Below are 24,249 nucleotides of genomic sequence, written 5' to 3'. Positions count from 1 at the left end.
AATGAAAATGCAGGTATTGCATCTCTGCCCTTGTTGCTTCTATAGGTTTGAAAAGAGCACACAAAAATTAAGTTTTCAGTGGTAACAGATGCAAATAAGAATTATAAAATGCAGAGCTTCTAGGTTGTAATTTTCTATTGGTAACTATTTAACATAATTGAAAACCAAATTAATAATGCAAGAATGTATCATACCTTGGTGCTGTTAGTTTCAGGAAATGTGTCTGATCTCTTTATCTCTCATCACAGGTTATAAGATAATTGGGGCAAATTCAGGGGATGTATATATTCTTCCGGTTTTTATTTGTGTGTGTGTGTGTGTCTGTCTGTCTGTCTGTCTGTCTGTCTGTCTCCATATACATGGACCTAACAGAGATAACTATTTCTTTGTAAGGACCTAACCGATATGTGTGTGTGTGTGTGTGTGTGTGTGTGTCTGTCTGTCTCCATATACACGGACCTAACAGAGATAACTATTTCTTTGTAAGGACCTAACCGATATGACCCTCCCGTATGTGTTGCAAGCTATTTGGTAGAGCAAATTATTGCTTGGGTCAGGTGAAACTGACTAGTTTTCATTCTAGGGTTCTTAAATCAGCCATGACTACTTTAATGAATGGAGCACTGGTCAGGGCGTTAGGGAATCTAGCTTTTATTTGTGACTCCATTATTGACTTTATAGCTTCAGGCAGGTTAATTTCTGTGCCTTGGTGTCCTCACCTATAAAACATGGGTGATGCCTGCCGCGTTTCTGTTTCTTCAGAGCATAGTGAGGATTAATGAGCCAAAACACAGAGCCTCTCTTATGGTTTGTACACCATGATTTGTCACTGCACTGTGAGGACTTATTAATATACAAGGAGTGGCATGAGACAGCGAGTGAGTCTGCCTTCACAGGTGCCTTCAGTGTTGTTTTAAGTAGGACTACCTAATGAAGTGGCAAATTTAGGTATATCTGTACCTCAGCACTGTCCAGTAGACCTTTCTGTGGTGATGGAAATGTTTATATCTATGCTGGACATTCAATAACCACTAGCCACCTCTACTATTGAACACTTGAAAATTAGCTATTGCTACCGAGGAATAAATTTTAAAATGTATTTTATTTTAACCACATGTGCCAGCGACTACTGTGTTGGACAGCTGGTTGATACAGCTGGATAGTTGGGAAGTAGGGTTTATTTCACACAAGAGGTTGGGATTGATATTGGATAAAGGATAGTAAGGCAGATGAAGGGACAGATTTAATCCTAGGGTACAAGAGTGTGGTAGCTGTTTCTAAAAATTACCTTTCCAGACCAATTGGTCTTCATACTTTTTTCCTGTGTTTTTGCCTTTTAAAAAATGTTGTAGTCATTTTTGTTCATCTGATTGGCATTACAAATTCCCTAACTGTTCTCCTCCTTTTCAGATTACTTTTCTTTAATTCACTTTCCATACTGCAGCCAGAGTGCCTTCAGAAAAACACAAGTCTGGCCAAATCATTTATTTGTTTAAAACCCTTCCATGGCTTCCTCTTAATGTTTTTAAAATAAAGGTTAAACCCCAAAATATAGTTTATAAGAACTTGGATGGTCTGGTGCTACTTTCCTCTCTGCTCTCATCAGTCTTTCCACAGCTTCTCCTTTCCCCCTTTCCTTCAAGCATTTTTTTGCACCAGCTTTTCTGAATTTTTGTTTCCTTAAAATATGTAGGGTCTTTTACCTCCTAGTCTTTGTAAATGCCTTTGCATTGTCTAGAATATTTGTTTTTGGTAGCCACTTTCTCATTTGAGTTTCACCTGGGTTATCCTGTCCTTTTGGCTGCCTTTCCTGATGGGGTACTTCTCCCCAGTCGTAGGAGTTACTGTTTCCTCCCTTCTCATGAGGCTGTAAGCTGTATGGGCCAGGGATCATGTCTGCCCTCCCTAGTTCTGCCAAGTGCCTAATGTAGTCTATATCCACGTTTGTTTGTAGAGTGAATTAGTGTCTGAATGAATGAAGTTTATGGTATACTTTTTCCTCTTTTTTGATAAAAGGTCAGATGACATGAAAATGGGAATTGCCTCCTTCTGCCACTACCCTTACTGTGTGACAAGATGTCTAAAACCAAGTTTCCCTTATCTGTGCCTTTTCTAAGGTGGTTGAACTGGTTCCTGGTAGCTTTTGCCCAATTGGCATCCATGGGCATGTTACTTTTTGTGGGATTGTGGCTACCCAAAGTAATTCCTATAGCCTTGACTTTTAAGTGCAAGCTCTCTCAATGTTCTAGATACAGGTGAGAATAGATGAAATTTATTCCTGCCCTTTCCTCCATTTCTTAAGGAGATCATGGGAAAGGGGTCTGGAGCATGGAGACTATGGGATTCTTACTACTCTTCTTTTTCTTCCTGAAGCTCTTACTCCTTATAAGCCATTAACATCTCAAATTCTGGAATCTGAGTTGGCAAACAAACTTTTTCTTTCTCTGCTTACTATATCTCTTTTACTCTTGGTGGAACTCTTTTCTCAATAACCAGGCCTAAACTCTTCCCATGGAAGAAGGGTAAGAACCAGCAAGGGCGAACACCATTCTGTCTGACCCTCTTTAGGGTTTGCTACTTTGGTTGATTGAAGAAGTAAAGTCCTTTTTGCTTACTGTAAATTTCTAAATGGCCTCCTTTAGCTCTGGACAGACATTTTGGCTATCTTCTTCATGACCTCAAGGTTGAAGTTTTCTCTTAGATGCCTTCCTTTCCTCTTAAGTCTTCTCATAGTCCCTTCATTGCTCCTTTGCCTCATCATCTCCTCAGTTGTCTGGTTGCTTCCGTTCTAGTAGGAGTGAACAGTCTGTTAAAGCACTGATTATAGAATGGTGTGAGGCATGCCTTCATAGGACAGTGCTCACAGTAGTATGAAAGTCTCAGCTAGGGCTGGAAGTAAGACCAGAGGAAGTCACAGAAGGCTTTCTGGGAGAAGAAGAACTCCGAGTGTTGAAAAAAATAGAACGGGAGGATCGGCTTTTCAGAAAGATAACATACGGGTGCTGAGGTACTCAAGGCCAGACTGCTTCTTCATTCATTCTAGGAATTTCTGTTAGTGATGTAAGTGGAATAAAAGGATGGAGGAGGATGAGAGGCCAGAGAAGATGGGCAGGGACTTTGAAAGGCTGTGCGTGCTAAACAGAGTGATGATTTTAAGTTGAAAACCTCCTCCTCCACACTGGGGAGAGAACTCAGTTAAGAGGTTTGTCCAGCAATCCAGGAAAGGAGTGATGAGAGTCAAATCAAAGTAGTGACAGTAGTGGTGGGAGGGGGGTGGGGTGGAGAATTAGCCATATTTATTAATTTATTCTTTCAAGTGAAGTTTGATTTACTTTGTACTGTTTCAAAAATACCATATTAGGATGTTTTGAAATTGGGTAAGTACATAGATTCTAGTGGAGTACCAATTAGGATGTTGATTGAAATTGTAAATATATAGATTACAGTGGATTAATAAAGTTGGTTTCTATCAAGTGGATTGATAAACTTGATGTCGTGTGTTATTTAAACGAATACATCAGTTTGCTAGGTTTTTATTTAGGAATTTTGCATTTTAAAAGTTAGAGTGATTTGTGATTTTATCTTTCATTTCTTGCCATTAGATTTTGATACCAAAATTACACTCATAGCTTCTAAAAAGTAATCAGGACCAAGATACGTGTTTCCATTTGTTTAAGCATTCTGTTATATATATCTTAGTAAAGTTTTTAGTCTGTTTCATATATATGTATGTATGTATACACATGCATATAACTATTAATTGAGGTTATTCTAGGTATAGACTGAGTATCCCTTGCCCAAAATGCTTGGGATCAGAAGTATTTTGGATTTCTTTCAGATTTTGGAATATTTGTATATACATAATGAGATTTCTTAGGGATGGTTCTCAAGACTAAATGTGAAATTTATCTATGTTTCATAAACATTTTATACACATAGCCTGAAGGTAATTTTATATAATATTCTAAACAATTTTATGCATTAAAAAGGTTTTTTAAATACTGTGTTTGGAATTTTCCGCTTGTTGTGTCATGTTGGTGCTCAAAAAGTTTCCTATTTTGGAGCGTTTCAAATTTCAGATTTTTGGATTAGCAATGCTCAACCTGTATAGTATTTGATTATTTGTTGCTAGTAAACTGGATATTGTGTTAATAAATATAATTTGTTATTCTTGATATATAGGAGAGCTGTTGATTTAGTACATTTGTATCCAGTCAACACCTAATTCTAAAGATCTAATTATAATTTATTAACTTCTGTTTCTTACTGCATTTGTCAGTGCTTCCAGAATGACACAATAATGATGATAGTTGGCTTGCTTGTTTCGTTCTTCCTTTTTTAAAAAAGTACTGACCCATAGAGTTACAGATATACTAATATCCATATTAAATACAAAGATTAATGTTCTTTTATTGCCCTTTGGAAGCTTTCTTCCCTTTATTATTTTCTAACAAGACTGTATTTTATTTTATTGAATGATTTTCAGCTTCAGCAGAGGTGATCTTATAATTTTTTGTTTGTTTTTGTTTTTGAGATAGGATCTCACTGTGTTGCCCAAGCTGGTCTTGAACTCCTGGACTCAAGCAATCCTCCCACCACAGCCTCCCAAAGCTTATGCTTTTTTGACTATTGATGTTATTAATACATTTAAAAATATTAAATAATGCTTGTATTCCTGGGATAAACTTGGCTTGGTGTTGTGTGTCACTTAAACACAAAGTTTACATGAATTTGCTAGGGTTTTAGGAATTTTGCATTTATGGTTATAAGTTAGAGTGATTTGTGATTTTTATCTTTCATTTTTTTGCCTCAGATTTTGATACCAAAATTATACTCATAGTTTCTAAAAAGTAATCAGGATGCTTTTTTTTTTTTTTTTTTTTACCTTTCCTCTTCTCTGGATCATGAATAGAATATCTTCTGGAAATATCCTGTCCCCTGCCAACTTAGCATAACATTATTTATTTTGATAACTCATATAATTTTTGGAGATGTCTCTAGTTTTGTTATTAGTAATAATCACTCTGATATACCAGTGTATTCATAATAAAATACACTAAAGAGAAAATGGACTTTTTTTTTTTTTATCCCATTAAGTTCATCCTTAAAAAGTCCCTGTGGATTCAGAAGCCGAGACGGGTGGGTCACGAGGTCAGGAGATCGAGACCATCCTGGCTAACACGGTGAAATGCCATCTCTACTAAAAATACAAAAAATTAGCTGGGTGTGGTGGCGGGCGCCTGTAGTCCCAGCTACTCGGGAGGCTGAGGCAGGAGAATGGTGTGAACCTGGGAGGCGGAGCTTGCAGTGAGTCGAGATCGCACCACTGCACTCCAGCCTGGGCAACAGAGCGAGACTCCATCTAAAAAAAAAAAAAAGTCCCTGTGGACTGTAAAAATTTTACCTATTTTGACGTTTTGTTTGATGCTGTTATTTTGATTAACTTTATAACTTTTCTGTTACTGTAAGAAAGTTAGTTTGAATTAGAAGAGTAAATATTTTTGTAATGCAGCCCCAGGAGAGAGAAGAAAAACTAAGACAAAATCCAGCCGCAGAGTTAGTCTCGGATGTCACTGGGAGAGAGGAAGGCTTGTATAAGAAGACTAAGTAATCCAGGTTTTATCCTGGTACATGTTCTGGTATTATTAATAAGTTATGGGCCTAGCACAGTGCCTCATGCCTGTAATCCCCACACTTTGGGAGGCCGAGGCGGGTGGATCACTTGAGGTCAGGAGTTCGAGACCAGCCTGGCCAACATGGTGAAACCCCATCTCTACTAAAAATATAAAAATTAGCCAGGTATGGCGGCGTGTGCTTGTAGTCCCAGCTACTCGGGAGGCTGAGGCACGAGAATCGCTTGAACCCGGGAAGCGGAGGTTGCGGTAAGCTGAGATCATGCCACCGCCCTCCAACCTGGGGGACAGAGCGAGACTCGGTCTCAAAATAAATAATAATAATAATAATAAGATATCAGGAATGGTGCTAAGTAAGATGCGACTTTAAATATTGGAGACCAGGCTTAAGAACTACCTTTTCAGTAGTGACTTATAAAATATAAAGAAAACTGAGTAGTCCAGGAAGTGGGGACAGTCAACAACTCAGTCATATAAGTTAGGCATTGAATGTGTGTGGAAGACTAGACATAGGAAAAAGAATGGAGTATTATCTGCTGCAAAGCCAAGTGAATTTAAAAGCATCCTATTGAATATTGGTGGAGGGAAATCTTGAAACCTTATAAGGCAAGGCACAATAGCTAAGAACTAACCATATTGCGGTATGAATTTAAAGTCAATGATACTCTTTATTTGTCATCTTCACTATTTAATTTTAAAATAAACGAGCTTTTATAGTTCGCCAGTGAAGTCTCTCAACCCTATTTTTTCCCATAGAGGCTATGTTCTTTATTAATTTTCCTACTGCAATGTTTTTGGGCCCTAAATCTTTATAATTATGGAAGATTCGAATATACAGTGGAAAGTCATATATCTACTTCAGACTTTCTCTTTTGTTTTGATTTAACTTTAATATTCTGGCAACTTACTGTTTTTATATATCTTGCACTTAAATAACAGTATTAATTCATTTAACCCTTAATTTTTTTTGCATAAAAAATGTACCTTTTGTGAGCTAAAACAATAAGAAAGAAAATCAGTTCTATTTTAACCCTAGGTCATGAGAAAAAGGTTTATATAATCTTTGTTGTCTGGGAATATTTATAACTGTTCAAAACATCATTGGTAATCTATCTTCCCCACTGCCTTCTGTACATCCCAGTGTGAAGCTAGAACCACAGCTCTTACAGTCACATCAGAACCATTTTGAGTGTGTGGCGAATAACATGCTTTTTTTTTTTTTAAATGGATATGTAGGATTTTAGAATGTGGTACTTGATCTGCCATTAACAGTTTTCCTTGGAAGGATGTTGAGTTCTGAAGTAGAAAATATATGGACCATTGGACCAATTAATTGTCCCACTGCCCTAGGTTAATTTTAAAAAATTAATTGCCAGAGAGAATTTATGTTTTATAGCTTTAAAAACCTATGTTGCTATTTTGAATTACTCTGCTTTATCCTGCCCCATAGCAAGCAAAGTGACTTGAAAAATTAAATCTGTGTGTTTGCAGTTTTGTAGTTGTTTATGAAGGATTTCATTCATAAACTCTCTTCGTATCCTGTCATGCGTGATAGATTTAGTATTAGTAAAAATGCCTTTTTGTCTATGTTTTTGCAGTTTGGATGATCTGTACATGCAAGTACAAGTTTATATTCGCCCATCTCCTTTCTCTCTTTTATTAGTGGTGTAATGAATAAGATCAGATCACCACTGTAGGCAGGTGTCTGAGGGGAAACAATGAGGTGTCTGAGGGGAAAAGGATATTAAAAGGTTGTACTGCATCCTGAATGTGGCCTTTGGGACAAAACTGAAACATTAAACACCACAGTTTAGCCCTTTCATAAGTACTTCCTTTTCCTCATCTTCAGGATCAGAAAGATTCCTAGTTAGGAAAAGGATTTTCAGAGTTATGTACTCTGAAAGTGTGAACTCTAAAGAGTTCATACTCTTTAGATTGTGCCATATGGGAAAATGAAAATCTACTCTTAGAATGTTGTTAAGAAGACATAATTCTATACTTTTCCCTTAGTAAACTTCCAAATTATCATGAAAAACATGCATAAATTGTATCATAAAATTGGGGAAAATGAAGATAAGAGGTTAATGCTCCAGACATAACTTATTTTGTTCCCTTACCTTCATTCTGTATCTGTCTTCCAAAAATGCAAATCCAATACAGTAATATAATGGCAGTTATTGAGCTATTCGTATATGCTAGGTACTGTTTTAAATGCCCTTGATGTATTCATTTGGTTCTGGCAACAATCCTGTAAAATAGGTAGTGTTATTATTTCCATCTTATAATTGAGGAAACAGGCATAGGTGGTTTAAGTAATTCATGTAAAGTCATAAGACTTTTGAGTGGCAGGGCCGAAATGTAAGTTCAGGCAGTCTTATTCGGTAACCCCAACTCTTAACTACCATGCTGCATTGATGCCATCCCTCCTGCTTACAATGATTTAGGAAGCTGTTCAGGGTTTCTTATTGCCCTTGGGAGGAAGTCCAACTCTTTAACACCTGCTCTTTGTTCTTATATAATCTGACCATAGCTTACAGTTCGAGAGCACCTCGTATTCCTGTGGTACATTCCCTCTCTTTCTCTCACTCTCCCTTTCCCCCCTTTTTTCCTTTTTTTTTTTTTTTTTTTTTTTTTGGTGGTTCTAAGAAGTTCTAAGTGCTATCTCACTTAAAGTCTTTCATACACTTTTCTGTCTGCTAGAATATTCTTATTCTGTTTGTGTACCTGCTTTTCTTCCTTACCCTTTCAGGTCTGGGGAGCTTTACCAGACTGCAAAACCTTTTCTGTGTGCCTCTCTGCTTTCCTTCCCTGAGTTCTGTGAGGACAGAAACTACCTTTTATCTCATTGTTTCTATAGTGCCAAAAGTTGTTGGTACATTTTTTTCAAAGTACTTGCTGAATGATGACTATTTTCCAAACTAATTGCAAAACAGAGTTTGTGACTTTTCCCCCTACTTGTTTATACAAATATACTCATTCCATGTGTGTTAAATAAATAAATGATTATTGCTACTTCTGATATATGCAATATGTATATCATGCATTATGTATATTAATACATATATCCATTTTCACATAGGATCTATTAACATCAGTAACAAATCAGCCAATATTTCATACTACATTTTAGATAGCAAAAAGCAATGACACATGAACACCTGGATTGTCTGTTCAAGATTTTAAAATTTAAAATCTCTAGTCATATCTTTAAAGATTTTATAAAGCAGATTTTCCACGTTATGATTTAAAGTCATAGGTAAAGGAATAGCGCAAGAGTACATTAGAGAAAAAAATTGGTGAAATCTGCCAGTGTACTGTGTTGTCAAGGAACAGAAAAAAAATTAGAACCTTCGAATTTTTAGGATTCAGTATATGTATTAGTCCCTTTTCATACTGCTGTGAAACACCTGAGACTGGGTAATTTATAAGGAAAAGAGGTTTAATTGGCTCATGGCTCCCCAGGCTATACAGGAAGGGCCTCAGGAAACTTACAGTCATGGTGGAAGATGAAGGGGAAGCAGGCACATCTTACGTGGCCAGAGCAGGAGGAAGAGGTGAGGAGGTGCTACAGCCTTTTTATTTATTTATTTATTATAATTTTTTTTATTTCCATAGGTTTTTGGGAACAAGTGGTATTTGGTTATACAAGTAAGTTTTTTAGTGGTGATTTGTGAGATTTTGGTGTACTTATCACCCAAGCAGTACACACTGTACCCAATTTGTAGTCTTTTATCTTCACCACCTACCCACCTTTTCCCCCTGAGTCCCTGAAGTCTGTTGTGTCATTCTTATGCCTTTGCATCCCCATAGCTTAGCTTCCACTTATGAGTGAGAACATACAATGTTCGGTTTTCCCTCCTGAGTTACATCACTTAGAATAATAGTCTCCAGTGCCATCCAGGTTGCTGCGAATGCCATTAGTTCATTCCTTTTTATGGCTGAGTGGTATTCTATTGTATATATACATCACAATTTCTTTATCCACTCGTTGATTGATGGGCATTTGGGTTGGTTCCACATTTTTGCAGTTGGAAATTGTGCTGCTATAAACATGCGTGTGCACGTATCTTTTTCATATCATGACTTCTTTTCCTCTGGGTAGATACCCAGTAGTGGGATTGCTGGATCAGATGGTAGTTCTACTTTTAGTTCTTTAAGGAATCTCCACTGTTTTCCATAGTGATTGTAAACATTTCCACCAACAGTGTAAAAGTGTTCCCTGTTTACCACATCTATGCCAGCATCTGTTATTTTTTAATTTTTTAATTATGCCCATTCTTGCAGGAGTAAGGTGGTATCAATATGGTTTTGATTTGCATTTCCCTGGTCATTAGTGCTACACCCTTTTAAACAACCAGATCTGGTGAGAACTCAATCACTATCACAAGAACAGCAAGGAAGAAATCCGCCCCCATGATCCAGTCACTTCCCACCAGGCCCCTCCTTCAGCATTGGGAATTATAATTTGACATGAGATTTGGGCGGGGACACAAATCGAAACCGTATCAGTATAGGTAAAGTATATTATCTACATATAATCATTTGCAATTCACTGAATTCGAGACTGTCTTTGATAAGGCATTAAAAGAACTGACTGTCGAAAGTGGTACATGTAAAAGATATTAATATACTGTCGTGTACTAGATGTAAATTCAGCAGTTAAGATCTCGACATTTTCATATATTCCAAAATAGTTTCAAATATTTTGGCGTTGCGTTGACCCATGTCATTTAACTAGTAGACACATGTGCCTTTCCATTTTCACAGCAAAATACACTTTGTGTCTGTAGTGTTCGTTGCTTTATACCTGATTTTTTCATTGGTTTTTCATACTGTGTTTGGTTTCTACACATGAGCACACAGCGCCTAGAAGGTTTGATAGAAAGCTTTCTTCCATCAGTTCCATCCATTTCAGTAATCATGTTGCTTATTCCCTACACGGGCCCTTAACGGTTAACCACCATCTTCCAGTTTCTAGTCCTGGGCTCAAGGCCATTTAAATCCGTCTTCTGTTTCACCTCATTACTTGTTTGGGTTTATACTTTATCAGTTTGATACCTGTTTGTTGCATGAACGTTTATCCTCAGTAGGATTATAGGCAAGGACAGTGTTTTGTAAGTCTTATGTATCCCTCCAAAACACCTAGTTTGAGTAGTAAAACTTTAGGTTAAATCATGCTAGAAAAGAGAGAATGTACTATATTTAAGTGTATTTAGAAAAAGCCATTTTATAAGCTTCCCTGGTAACCCATTCTAATAAATAGCAAATCAAGTTATTGATGTCTATTTTGAGTCCATGATGTAGTAAATCTAAAAAAGAGTCTTCTTCTCTTGTATAGTGATGAAGAATAATGTATTTATCACTGACTTCTCTATTTAGTAATAAGTCATATTAATAGTCCCTGAGATACGTTTCAACATAACTTTTCCTGTATGTAGTACCTATTAGTTTTACAATGGGAATAAAATCCACCTCTGTGCATTTTAAATTGATTTTTGACACTAATTCTCTAACTAAAGTGTTAGTCTGTTCAAATATATCAATGGGAAGAAAGCATACATTATTGTGCCCAAATAATAAGAAATCTTACACATGCCCCATCTTCTCTTGCTATGGCCTTTGAACGTCCCACATGTAAACTTATGTCTACTTCCAAATTTTAATGGTTCATGACAAAGCAGAAGCAACATGACTGGATTTAATAGGCTCTATTTCCCATGATGCAGGACTGAGGTTAACTGAATATCTTTCCATCTGTGGCACTTGTAATGTGCCATTCAGTTCATTAGCGTTACAGGAGGGCTAAGAGTTTAGTGAATTGTATGTGAGCAGAAGCTGTCCATAATCCAAGCAGAGAAACCACATGTTTTAAGACCATATGACATAGTAAGCTTTGTATAGTAAGGATCCTAAATGTAAATCGGAACTCTGGTAGTCACTTTGTAAAATCATCTTACTGGCTTAGACCATGTTTTACTGGTTGATTTTTGGTTTAAATTCCTCCCTAGCTGATGGCGGTACTTTGAGAAGCACTTGAACAGTTTTTCATGTTGTCATCATGGACTTTTTTTAATATATGTGTAAAATAACCATGCTAATGTGACTCAGTTGCTGTGCATCAGAGTGCACTTGATTGGGCTCTTATATTTTATTTTTTTGAGGTGTAAGATCTATGTTTGTCTCTGTCAAAAAGTCCTAGTGTATGCATGGATTTTTTTTTTCTCATTTTTTCTTTTTTCATTGAAACATTATCTCTTGCTCAGGCTGGCGTACCATGGTGCAATCATGGCTACGCAGTTATTTTTTTTTTTTTGGATGGCATATAATGTGGCCATTATATGTTGTTGTTTTGTTTATTCATTTTTGCACTTGGTGGTTTAAGACCTAGAACATTGGTTCTTCAACTCAGATTTCTGGTTTTTGATTGTTATATGTATAGCATATGTGTGTGAGGAGATTGTGTAGTTGGTATATGAGCATAATAATTTAGAGAACGAATTAGGAAGTATCAAGAATGGTGGATGAGTTTCTTTTAAAATACCCTGAGATTGTCTGCTGTAAATGTATACTGTGACATGTGTCACTTTGTTTTAAATTATAAAGCTGAAATGCAATCCACTGTATTATATCTTGGCTGGAGAAAGACTGTTGCCAGGGGAAGGTTGTTGGACTTGGACATAAAGGGGAGCCAGAATACAAACTTGTCAGTGTTTACCCAGGACTGTCCAAAGAAGAAAGCAGCTGGACCTGATAATCACGAATTGCAGTCATTAGAGAAACATTTGCTGTAATACATTTCTTACTCTAATACACTAGCTTTCTTTTCCCACTCTGCCATCAAAACAGTTTTCACCAAGGTCACTAGTGACCTTGTCTGTGAACTCAGTAGATGCTTATATCCCTCATCTACATGACCTCTCTGCAGCATCAAACAGAATTGGCATTTTTCTACCTTTCACTTCCCCTAATGTTTCTCTCTGTTTCCTTCCAGATCTTTTTCTATACATTTGATACAATTTACAGAATTAGTATTATACTGTGTTTATAACTTCATGTCCCATTTACCGCATTGGATTTTCACATGAACTTCTGTGGCCATTATATGAATATAGCATAATCTTTAAAAAAAAACATAAAAGACTATAAAAGAATTGCTCATTTTGAAAACTTATTACCATAGTATACTGTATTTAAATCATATTCTGAAACCATATGTAAGGAAACAGAATAGTAGACAGAAGTCCTTTAGTTTTAACAAGTTACTTATAATTGAAAGACTTTAGGCTGGGCAAAATTTAATTTCAGTGAAATTGAACAAGGAGAATATGACTTTAGTTAAGCCACTGGAACTTGTTCTTCTCTCTTTTTTTTCTTTTTTTTTTTTTTTTTTTTTTTTTTTTTTTGTTTCTTAAACTTTTACACCAAAATATATCCTGGTACACATGCAACTTCTATGGCTCTGTCAGTCATTTATTTATTTTTTTTATTTTTTTTTATTTTTTATTTTTTATTACACTTTAGGTTTTAGGGTACATGTGCACAATGTGCAGGTTTGTTACATATGTATCCATGTGCCATGTTGATTTCCTGCACCCATTAACTCATCATTTAGCATTAGGTATATCTCCTAATGCTGTCCCTCCCCCCTCCCCCCACCCCACAACAGTCCCCGGAGTGTGATGTTCCCCTTCCTGTGTCCATGAGTTCTCATTGTTCAATTCCCACCTATGAGTGAGAACATGCGGTGTTTGATTTTTTGTCCTTGTGATAGTTTACTGAGAATGATGTTTTCCAGTTTCATCCATGTCCCTACATAGGACACGAACTCATCATTTTTTATGGCTGCATAGTATTCCATGGTGTATATGTGCCACATTTTCTTAATCCAGTCTATTGTTGTTGGACATTTGGGTTGGTTCCAACTCTTTGCTATTGTGAATAGTGCCGCAATAAACATACGTGTGCATGTGTCTTTATAGCAGCATGATTTATAGTCCTTTGGGTATATACCCAGTAATGGGATGGCTGGGTCAAATGGTATTTCTCTTTTTTTTCTTATCTTGAATAGGATCAAACTGGGATCTCTAAAATCTCTTCCGGCGTAACATTCTATGACTTGTGAATTAGTACATGCTGAGAAGTTTATATCTCTCTGAGCCATAATAGTTTGTTCGGCGATGGTTGTGATTATTATAGGTTATTGTATGCATACATGTTTAAGTTAATTTTAAAGTACTGTGTTCACTACATTATTAAACTGTTTGTTATGTGGCATAATTTTCCTTCTAGTAGAACAAAATCCCTGTCCTGTGAATTTATCTAATTTTGTATTGGTTTATAAAGACTATACGGCCTATAATAGCTATAGTAAATGATTTTTATTGGCATTTGAAAGTCTGTCACTCATAGTGATTGGTGATTATGAAGCCATATTTTAATATGAATAAGAATGCAGAATACAGTTGTGAAAAAATTCATAATACTATATTCAGTAAAAACAATCTCTATAATCTGATGTCAGACTGAAATTTTACATCATTTCTCCTTGAAGTTCAGCAGCTTTTGATTCTAGATTCTTCTGCCTAATGTGAGTTCTGAGTAATTTATTTTAGTTAAAATTGTATATTATTAAGGATGTTGAAAAATTGTTCTATTGGTGCATTCATGTAGTTAAGAGTCGAGTCACACATTTGACTTACTTAAACACATCTGCACTTATTTTACCAGTAACATATTTGGTCTGCGGCCTGTGGATTATACAGATGATGAAAGTATGAAATCGCTATTGCTGCTACCAGAGAAGAATGAATCATCCTCAACTAGCCATTGCTCGGTAGTAAGTACGGAGTTAGCTTTGGGACATTTATATATTTTATTGAAATTGGTTATGAAAGGAACATAATAGAAAAATTTCCACTTGACAAATTGCTGACATTCACTAAACAATTATTGAGCACTTCCTGAGTATTAGCTACTGTGGATTCAAAGATATAATTATAGTACGACCATCTAGAAATACTTATTGAGCCTGCTCTGTATTTTAGGCAGCATTCATAAAACAATGAATATGACTGGTAGAACTCTTATTCTCAGGGAGGAGCTTACCATCTGGTGAGAGGTAGGAAAGAGACAAACTGTAAATATTGAACTAATATAAATAATTTCAGACACTTAGACATGAGTGCTTCGAAGATGTTGTAGAGTGTCGCTGGATGGAGGTAGTGGGCCTCTGCAAGGCCATTGCTTTAGCTAGGGTCACAGAGGGGAGCCTTAAAGCACTGATTTGAATTGAAACCTGAATGTTGAAGTGAGGAGGCTGCCAGGTGACTATCTGGAGGACACAGTGTATAGGCCCTTCAGTGAATGAGGCTGGTATGTTGGAAGGTTAGAAAGAAGTTTGTTATTGCTGGAGACTAGCGAGCATCTAAACAGGACTTTCGGATAGATTACATAGAAGTGTGGGAAAAGAATAAGTATGACCTTAGCAGGGGAGTAGATGATAATGCCATTTGTTGCCATGGAGAAGGAAATCAGTAGTTCTATGTGCCAATTTGATGTCTGTAAAACATCAAATGGAGATATCGAATAGATCATTGGATATGAAAGTCTGGAGCTTAGGAGAGAGGTATAAGCTAGAGATAAAGTGGAAAGAATGCCTGTTTCTTAGGAACCCATAGCTTAGCAGGGATTTCAGATGTAAAAACTTTTACTGTACATTGTAATAAATTTGTAAAATAAGCTATAAAAATATACAGTAGAATCAAAGTAAGTAGAAACTACAGGAGATGTCAGGAAAAATTTCACAGAAAGGCCAGGCGCAGTGGATCGCACCTGGGAGGGAGCACTTTGGGAGGCTGGGGCGGGCGGATCACTTGAGGTCAGGAGTCCGAGACCTGCTTGGTCAACATGGTGAAACCCCATCCCATCTCTATGAAAAATACAAAAATTAGCCGAGTGTGGTGGTACGCGTCTGTAGTTCCAGCTACTAGGGAGACTGAGGCACGATAATTGATTGAACCTGGGAAGTAAAGGTTGCAGTGAGCCAAGATCACACCACTGCATTCCATCCTGGTTAACAGAACAAGACTGTCTCAAAAAAAAAGCATATATACACACACACACACACACACACACACACACACACGTATGTATATATATACAGAGAATTTCACAGAGAAAGGTGTCCTAAGTCTTTCAGAGTAAACATTTTAGCAGAATATCTAATAGGATGCTGTTGGCTGCCAGTAACAGAAAACCTTTTCTCAAATGCTTAAAGACAATTTATTACTTTATATAGAATTAATCCTAATGCAGGATAGCTCTGCATTTGCTTAATTTAGCACTTAGTGGTTGCATCAAGGAACCAAATTCTTTGTATCTCTTTACCTTGCCATCCTCAATGTGGGGGATTTGTCCTCACTAAGAGGTTTCCTTTAGTGCTTGTAGAATGATTGCCACAATTCTAGATATGACAGTGGCCAACTGAAAAAGAGACACTAAAGTCTTTCCCAGAAGCCTTTCCATGGACTTCCCTTGTGTCTTATTGTCAGAAATTGATTTTGACAGTGCTGGAGGATAGGGTCAGTCTTTGAAAGTGGGGCTACCTGAACAAAACTGGGCTTTTGTTAGTGTGGAGGAAGTAAGCAATAGATTTTGAGTGTAACAGCCAACATTCCCCACTGCAGTCAGGTGTACAAAGTGAGAATGGCAGCCCAAATCTAAGGAACAGCTGCTCAGAGACAAGGAGGCATAAAGGACCTTAGGAATTTGAAAAACTATAGCATTTACTGTGAGAGGAGTATGACGTGTGTTTAAGAGGGATTCAGGGTAAAGGGCTAGGTTGGGACCAGATTGTGAAAAGCCTTAAATTCCCCGATATGAGTTTAGACTTAATAGGGCACCTTCAGTGTATTTGTAACTGAAATAGGACTGTCTGCAGGCTAGCTGGGAGTGGGAAGAGACTGAAGGCTGATTGGGAGGCTGCAGTAGTGGAGTCCAGGTTTGAAATGCTGAGGACTGGAATTACAGATGGTAGTGTTGTGGGGATGGAGAGAAGAAGAGGAGTTTTAGAGAGTTGGTAGACTCACCAGATCCTAGTACTGCTCATATGGGGGAAAGTAACAGAAAGGGAGGAGCTGAGGTCAAGGATCATTCACAAGAGTAGTAGTAGGTGCCATTGTTTAAGATAAGGAGGTAGCCTAAGGTAGCTACAGTTTGATACTCTCATAAATGCCTTCATGAGCTAGTTGCTTTCGTATCTTGAAAACCCTGTGTCTTCTGCTTTAGACTTCAGCCTTATAAATCTGTTCCAAACTATAGTTTTGGTAATGAATTGGAAGAGAAGGTACAAATCAGCGGTTTAATTTTCTCACTTTACAAATGAGAAAAGTGAGACCTAAAGAGGCTATGATTTGCCCCAGGGTTAACCAGCCATTTTTTAAAAAAAAAGGTTGTTTTTTTCTTTATTAATGGACCAGTTAGAACTCACATTTCTTAAAACTTAGGTCAGTATTCAATTCAGTCCCACCGTACTCAGCAACTATAAATTGACTTGTTTTCTTCATTTGTACTTGAAGTCTGACAGAGCATAGCATAACCAAGTTGTCCTTTACTGATGTTCCTTTTATGTAAAAGCTGGAAAATGATTATTTTAAATGTGTCAAGAATAAAGATATCTTTATGGTATTCTTGGAGTCTGGGGGTGGCAGTGCCTTTCAGAAAAGGAGGGTTTTTATTACATGGAAGAGACCTATACTTTGGGCATGTCATATAGACATGGCCTTTGGAGTATTCTCATTTACTGTCTTCATGGTTGGTACTTGGCAAAGGAAAAGATAATATTAAGTCCTTCAGGTTTAAAGGGTAGTTTCTTAATGTGCAGTCCTTAAGATGGAACCTCTAATGTACCTTTCCCCAGCCACTACCAGTCTCTTCTTCACTCAGTCTTTTTCAGTCACATGGGCTGCCTTACTGTGTCTTGAGTCCACCAAACATGCTGTCATTTCAGGTGTGCAGCACCACTTGTTTAGTTTTTTTTTTCCAGGAACTAGATGTTCCCATGGCCAGCTTCCTCACACCCTTCAGACCCAGCTCTAGCATCCTCTTAGCAGAGAGGACTCTGTGCCACTGCATAGTAAATAGCAACCTCCCAGTGCTGTCTAACTCCCTTCCCCTGGTGTGGTGTACCATACTATTTCTCATTTGATATAATGTATTTTTATTTTATTGTGTTGTTTTCCCCTCTCAACTAGAATATAAACTGTGTGAGGGCAGGGGCTGGCTCTTTTGTTTACTGTAGTAGTGCTAGCATTGAGAACAGTGGCACATACTGAGTGTTCAGTAAGTGTGTGCTGAATGCGTGAATGAGCATTAGAGTATTCTTTATGATACATACTTGCCTCTGAAACAAGCACAAGTGCTTGGTAGCTTCATCTGGAACCCTTTAAATCACTGATGTCCAGTGAGCTGCTTTAGGGAAGCAGCTCACTGCTTACCTAAAGAAAGGGGTTTGAATTTCTCTACTTCCTCTTTAGAATTTTTGTGTTTTAAGTAAAGTTTAGTGGCTGTTGGAAAACTGCTTTGAGAAGCAACCTCTAATCTTTTAAAAATTTAAAAAACTCCTTATCATTCATTCATTTTGCGACTTCTCTGTTCGTGATTCATTTTAAGCAGCATATTTATCTTTTTAATTTGTTTTCTAGATTTTTTAACCCCATTTTTGATGAACTTAAGAAAAACTAATGATTTTATCTAAGAAAAAGTACCCTATTTAATTATTCCTTTGAATTTAATGCTAATGAACATAGTATCTAATCTCTATAAAATCAGGATATTAAACCTTTGGGGTGTTTTTTGTGCCTCTTTTGAGCCTCATGGGTCAGAGACCTATGCTTATTCAAGTCAAATCCCCAGCCCCCATGCCACCTCACCCCAAATCAGACATGTGGCTTTGGCAGCTGTTTGCTTTATGTTTTATTATAGCACTCTTTAACTGTGAGAAATTAGTGCCAGTTTCTATTTTATGCAAATTTTTAAAAGTATGATAGGAAAATACTTGACCCACTTTGGTGCTTTCCTTGGGTTGGTAGAAATAGTATCATATGCTATATTTAGAAATGATATCTTTTTCACTCTTGTGTTTTGTGCAGAGAACTAATGTAGCTGAAGTGGAGTTATATAAATTGAGAAGTAATATGTTCTATTTAGAGCTATTTTTATGGTATTTGTGTAACTTAACACGAATTTTTGAAATATTGTAGTGTTTTTAAATATTATTAAAGAGTAATTGAACAATCCATAAAGTACACTGAATTATTTATTTTCATGTGAGGAGTGTTTATAGCGTTTAGGTTAGATGTGGTTACGTCATCTTACAATTTAGTGACTAGGAAAGATGAGCTGAACTTTTAAGTGCTGAATTCTGTCATTTACAAACACTTTTATGGAAAAAAAAAATATATATATGGACATATATTGTTTCCTTGAGTCTTTCACTTCTCAGCTTTAATGCTGTCCGCTCTTACCTTCTCTTTATTTTTGTCTTTTTTGTCTTCTGTGAATTCTAAGTCTAGATTTTAAAGTGAAACTATTAGTCTTTGTTAGAGCACTTCTTTCTTAATCGTGAGCTGCATGGACTTCTTACTATTTATGGATCTGATCTCCTAAGTTTTGGATTAACTTGTCTGTTTTTGTCTTTTCTTAGTTTTGAGGGGTTACTATTTTGATAATAATTTGTTTTCTATCTTTGAGGTCAGCACTGTTCTAGAAGCCTTGGCATTCTTTAATTTTTCAGATAATCTCAGTTTAAACTAAACAGACCAAGTTTGAATTTAACTCTATTGGGACAAGTTAGTGGAGGTGGAATAGGGAATTGCTGATTTTAAGTGGGTATTTTAGGTTACTTGGGAAAAGAAAAAGACTTACTGGTGACAGAATGAAGTAAAACCCTAGAGAGACCCAATTTAAAATTGAAGAAATGAGATGCCCTGGGTATAGAGAGCTATCACAATTGACATTTTCTTGAGGGAAAAATAAAGAGAAAAAAATTATTTAAAAGGTTCTGGGTGTAGATTCAATGGAAATTATTGAAAATTATTAGAGTAAACTAAGTAATGAAATTCAAGCTTATATCAAGTAACAGTCTGTTTAATGTCTTTGTCTAGTCATCTAATGTTTTTAACACTGTGGCATCTCCTTTTACATTAACAGATGAACACTGGGCAGCGTAGGGATGGACCTCTTGTACTTATAGGCAGTGGGCTGTCTTCAGAACAACAGAAAATGCTCAGTGAGCTTGCAGCAATTCTTAAGGCTAAAAAATGTACTGAGTTTGACAGTACAGGTGAGGATTTTGAATTTTGGGGGGGTAGAAAAAATGTTAAATATATGATCCTTTTGGAGAACTACCTTTGATAATTTATGTATGTTTTAGCCATTGGGAGATGGCTGTATACTTTGCATCTTGTAATGAATCTAAATTTTTTTTCAGTAGTAAACTACTTATAGACAACGTAGTTAGGAAACGTAAAGTTTAAAGGTTTGCATATATTTTAGGACAGACAGTATTTCAGAAGAGCAAATTTGTGACTTTTGCTAATGACAAATAAATTGTTGTGCAGTGTAATGTCATAATCCCTTAGCTGTAATTTGAAAATAAAATAAAACTTTGTGTTTGCCAATATGGCTTTAAGAGATATGGTTTATGATCTGATTTTTCGTATTGATGGCCAGGTTAGAGAACTAGATACTGTATAGAAGTAGTCTTACACTTAAATGTAAAAATTGTTGCCTTCGAAGATTCAGATACAAGCTTACAAAACATAGATGAGTTATAAAAAGCAGGCCAAAGAAATACTTTGGCTTATATCTTTCTCTTACTGCTTTTTTTGTATTTTAGTAACTCATGTTGTTGTTCCTGGTGATGCAGTTCAAAGTACCTTGAAGTGTATGCTTGGGATTCTCAATGGATGCTGGATTCTAAAATTTGAATGTAAGTGTTGGATTTGAGAGAATTAAGAAATGAATTAGACTAGTTTTGTTTTTTCATGGTTATTAATGCCTGTGATTAAGGAACTTGATGTTAATTTTCTTACCTCTGGTTAGTCACTGCACTTTGAAAAAGCGTCTGGCCAGGCGTGGTGGCTCAAGCCTTAATCCCAGCACTCTGGGAGTCCCAGGTGGGTTGATCACAAGGCCAGGAGATCAAGATCATCCTGGCTAACATGGTGAAACCCCATCTCTACTAAAAATACAAAAAGTTAGCTGGGCATGGTGGCAGGCGCCTATAGTCCCAGCTACTCAGGAGGCTGAGGCAGGAGAATGGCGTGAACCCGGAAGGTGGAGCTTGTAGTAAGCCAAGATGGTGCCACTGCACTCCAGCCTGGGCAACAGAGCGAGACTCCATCTCATAAAAAAGAAAAAAGAAAAAGCTTCTCATATTTATGGTGTCATTTAGATATGCTTAGTAAATGTATACATATATGTTCTGGTTTTAAAGTCTTTTTTCCTACAATACCATTTCAATGAAAAGTAAATGGAGTACATAGTACACTTTTAAGCCTAAGCAATTCATGTTGCTGTTAAATGATATATTGAATTTAATAATACATGTTTTAAATATACTGCATGACGTGTGTGAAATGAAAGCAATTTATTGCTTTTCCTTTATGATTACCTGCATAGCACCCTTTTGGTCTTAGTTAATTTAATCCAATATTTTTAGGAAGCTGTTGGGAAATTGACTGCCTTTTACTACTTTAGTTGGAGTCACTATACCAACTATCTCGACCTCCACTGAAAATGTATTCCTGTTCCCGTCTTCTTGCTGATAGCCCACCACCACCTTCAGAGCTGCCTGTCACCTTCCCTGCTGTCACTCGTTTACATTTCTACTTGGATTCCCTTGGGATTTAAAATGAAAAGAAAGCTCATACACGATTATTTTTTACTCCTTAATAGTTAACGTATCTACTTTTGATACTGTGGCTAACATAGAACAGTGGTTTGACCTTTTTTTGTTTATTAATTGTTTACAAAAGATTAGTAGTTACAAAGATTAGTGGTTACAAAGGAGGAATGTGGGGAGCAATACAGTTGAGTATCTTGATGTTAGTGGTGGTCATGTAACACAAGACTACCTGAGATAAAATTACACAAACAAGTGCATTTATAACTAGTGAAATCAGGCCAGGCACGGTAGCTCATGCCTGTAATCTTAGCACTTTGGGCGACCGAGGCAGGCAGACCAGCCAGGCCAACATGGCGAACCCCCTTCTCTACTAAAAATAGAAAAATCAGCCAGGCGTGGTGGCACATGCCTGTAATCCCAGCCACTTGGGAGGCTGAGGCAGGAGAATCACTTGACCCCAGGAGGTGGAGGTTGCAGTGAGCCGAGATGGTGCCACTGCACTCCAGTTGCACAGAGTGAAACTCCATCTCAAAAAAAATAAATAGTGAAATCTGAATAAGCTCTATGGATCGTATTGAAGTCAATTTGTTGGTATTATGTTATAGCGGTGTGAGATGTTAACATTGGACACTGAAGGAACAGTACGTGGGACGTCTCTGTACATTCCTTTGAAACTTCCTGTGACTATAATGATTTTTAAATAAGATGTTAAAAAAGAACAGTGGGTATATTTAATGAAACTCTTTATGAAGCAACTGATGGATTAAAATTAGTTTATAAAAATGGTTTTATGGCTTTGTGCTTTGAAGGTTTTATGGTAGAATGCCTGATTTATCAAGATCTTAGTTATGTTATTAATTTAATCTGTAGTTTGAAGTTGATTTGGTTTGTAAAACAGTTTCCTTTCATCAATTGGTATTCATGTCATTTTCAAATACAGCTACCACTTCTTTTCTTGTAATGCTTGTCACAACCGATGCAGTCTGATCCAGCTAAGAGGCTGTGACTAGCAATGCCACTCCATCTGTTCTCATCAATCCCTATTAATTAGTCCCTCCTAGTTATGATGAGTTTGAGAAGTATAAGTAATTGGACTAATTTGTCTCACTTAGTTTTGAACTTTCTTTTTCCTTTTAAATCTGTGAAAGTCTTATTGAGCCTCAGTGTTTAAAAAATTCATTTAAAATGGTTTCATGAGTAGGGATGCTTTTGTATCAAACCTGTGCCAGAAACCTTTCCAGTGGTTATAGGAAGAAATAGATTTTCATCATCATAAGGTCTCAGTAATAAAGAAGCCATACGAAATTTTGAATGTTAAGACATTTACCACTTAACTTTTCAGTCTAGTTCTTGTGAATATGCTGAAGTGGCATTTGGTTACATATACAGGCTACATGATTCATTTCCATAAAATCTGCCTTCTTTGAGAAATGTAGGTTTTGTCACTTTAATATCTTGGCTGTGTCATTTTTATAGAACCACTGATGGACTCAGACTAACTTAATAGTGTGCTATTTGGTGATTCTCACAGTAGTGAATAACATCCTCTAATATCAATGGTTCTTTTAGGATAAAGGATGGATGGAATCCCTTACTGAAGTTCATATCGTCATATTTTATAATATAGAGTACAAAGAGAAACAGATTCAAAGTTTGAGATGTTTCCTTTAAATAGTCACTGGGTTTACAAAAAGAAGGCAAGAACCTTCAAATGGTTCTTTCCTAATATATATTCCTCATAGTTTCTATACTGTTCTCAGTGCCAAGCATCTCAGTTTGATTCTTTGTTTGTTTTTTAAGAGACGAGGTGTCACTCAAGCAATCCTCCAGCTTCAGCCTTCTGAGTAGCTGGTACTACGGGTGCATATCACTGCACCTGGCTCAGTTTGATTTTTGAAAATGTTTCAGAGCTATTTAAAACTATTTGAAAACCATTCATATTAAAAGATGATAGGTGGACCAAAGCTTTCACAATTAATTTTAAAGATTTATGACTTTTTAAAACTAGGTCTCATGTTTGAGTCTGTCCATTAACTTGCTGGTAGACAAAACTTCAGGATTAACTATTAAGAAACTTTCATATTAACTTTTCATGGGATTTTTCATAAACCAAATAGATTCAAGCAGAATTTTATTTGTAACTTTCTCTGTAGATAATCAACTCACTTTATAAACTAAACAATTTAAGAAAAAGAATTATACAAAAGATTTGGATCCATTGGGTCCAGATTTAACTATGAGAAGTTTTCTGTTGAAGTGTTCTGTCTTAATTGGTTAATATCTCTTACTTTCCTACATTGTTTATGCAGAGTATCTTATAGTGCCATAATTAATGAACTTAGCATGAGGATTCTGAGACTAAGCCATAATTTTACAGACCATCCAGTCCATCTTATATTTCTTTTACAGATATTTTACAGAATGATATTTATTTTATATTTTACAGAAATAGGAGCTATAGATAAGAAAAGTCCCCCCTTCAACATCAAATTGGTGAGGGAGACTCTACTTTAGTCCTAGTCTGGGTGCTAATTTCTCACAGGCCATTAGTAACCACCCTCATACAAGGGTGATTTTGGTATTAAAGAGGTGATAAGAATGAAAGAATAGAAGGTATATAAACAAGTCATCTTACTAATCTCATAGAGTATGAATAAGATGAAACTGTATCCTAAAGATGCAAACTAGGCCAAGATAAAATGTTTTCTA

General features: G+C 36.5%; 1 protein-coding gene across 7 annotated transcripts in view; it reads left to right on the top strand.

The window, feature by feature from the left end:
- Positions 1-24,249, top strand: part of BARD1 (BRCA1 associated RING domain 1) — an 83,408-nt gene that overhangs the window by 43,394 nt on the left and 15,765 nt on the right. For 6 of the 7 annotated variants that reach the window (XM_003254038.3, XM_012501991.2, XM_012501998.2 and 3 more), the window contains 3 exons: positions 14,361-14,469; positions 19,842-19,974; positions 20,530-20,622. The exons of the other annotated variant lie outside the window; for it this stretch is intronic. In XM_003254038.3, coding sequence (XP_003254086.1) covers positions 14,361-14,469; positions 19,842-19,974; positions 20,530-20,622 — 335 coding nt within the window. The remainder of the gene's footprint in view (positions 1-14,360; positions 14,470-19,841; positions 19,975-20,529; positions 20,623-24,249) is intronic. 7 annotated transcript variants of the gene reach the window in all.

This window comes from Nomascus leucogenys, chromosome 22a (genome assembly GCF_006542625.1).
Source record: "Nomascus leucogenys isolate Asia chromosome 22a, Asia_NLE_v1, whole genome shotgun sequence".
Classification (NCBI taxonomy): domain Eukaryota; kingdom Metazoa; phylum Chordata; class Mammalia; order Primates; family Hylobatidae; genus Nomascus; species Nomascus leucogenys.
Note: the sequence above shows the minus strand (reverse complement) of the source record. Positions and strands in the feature narration are given on the sequence as shown.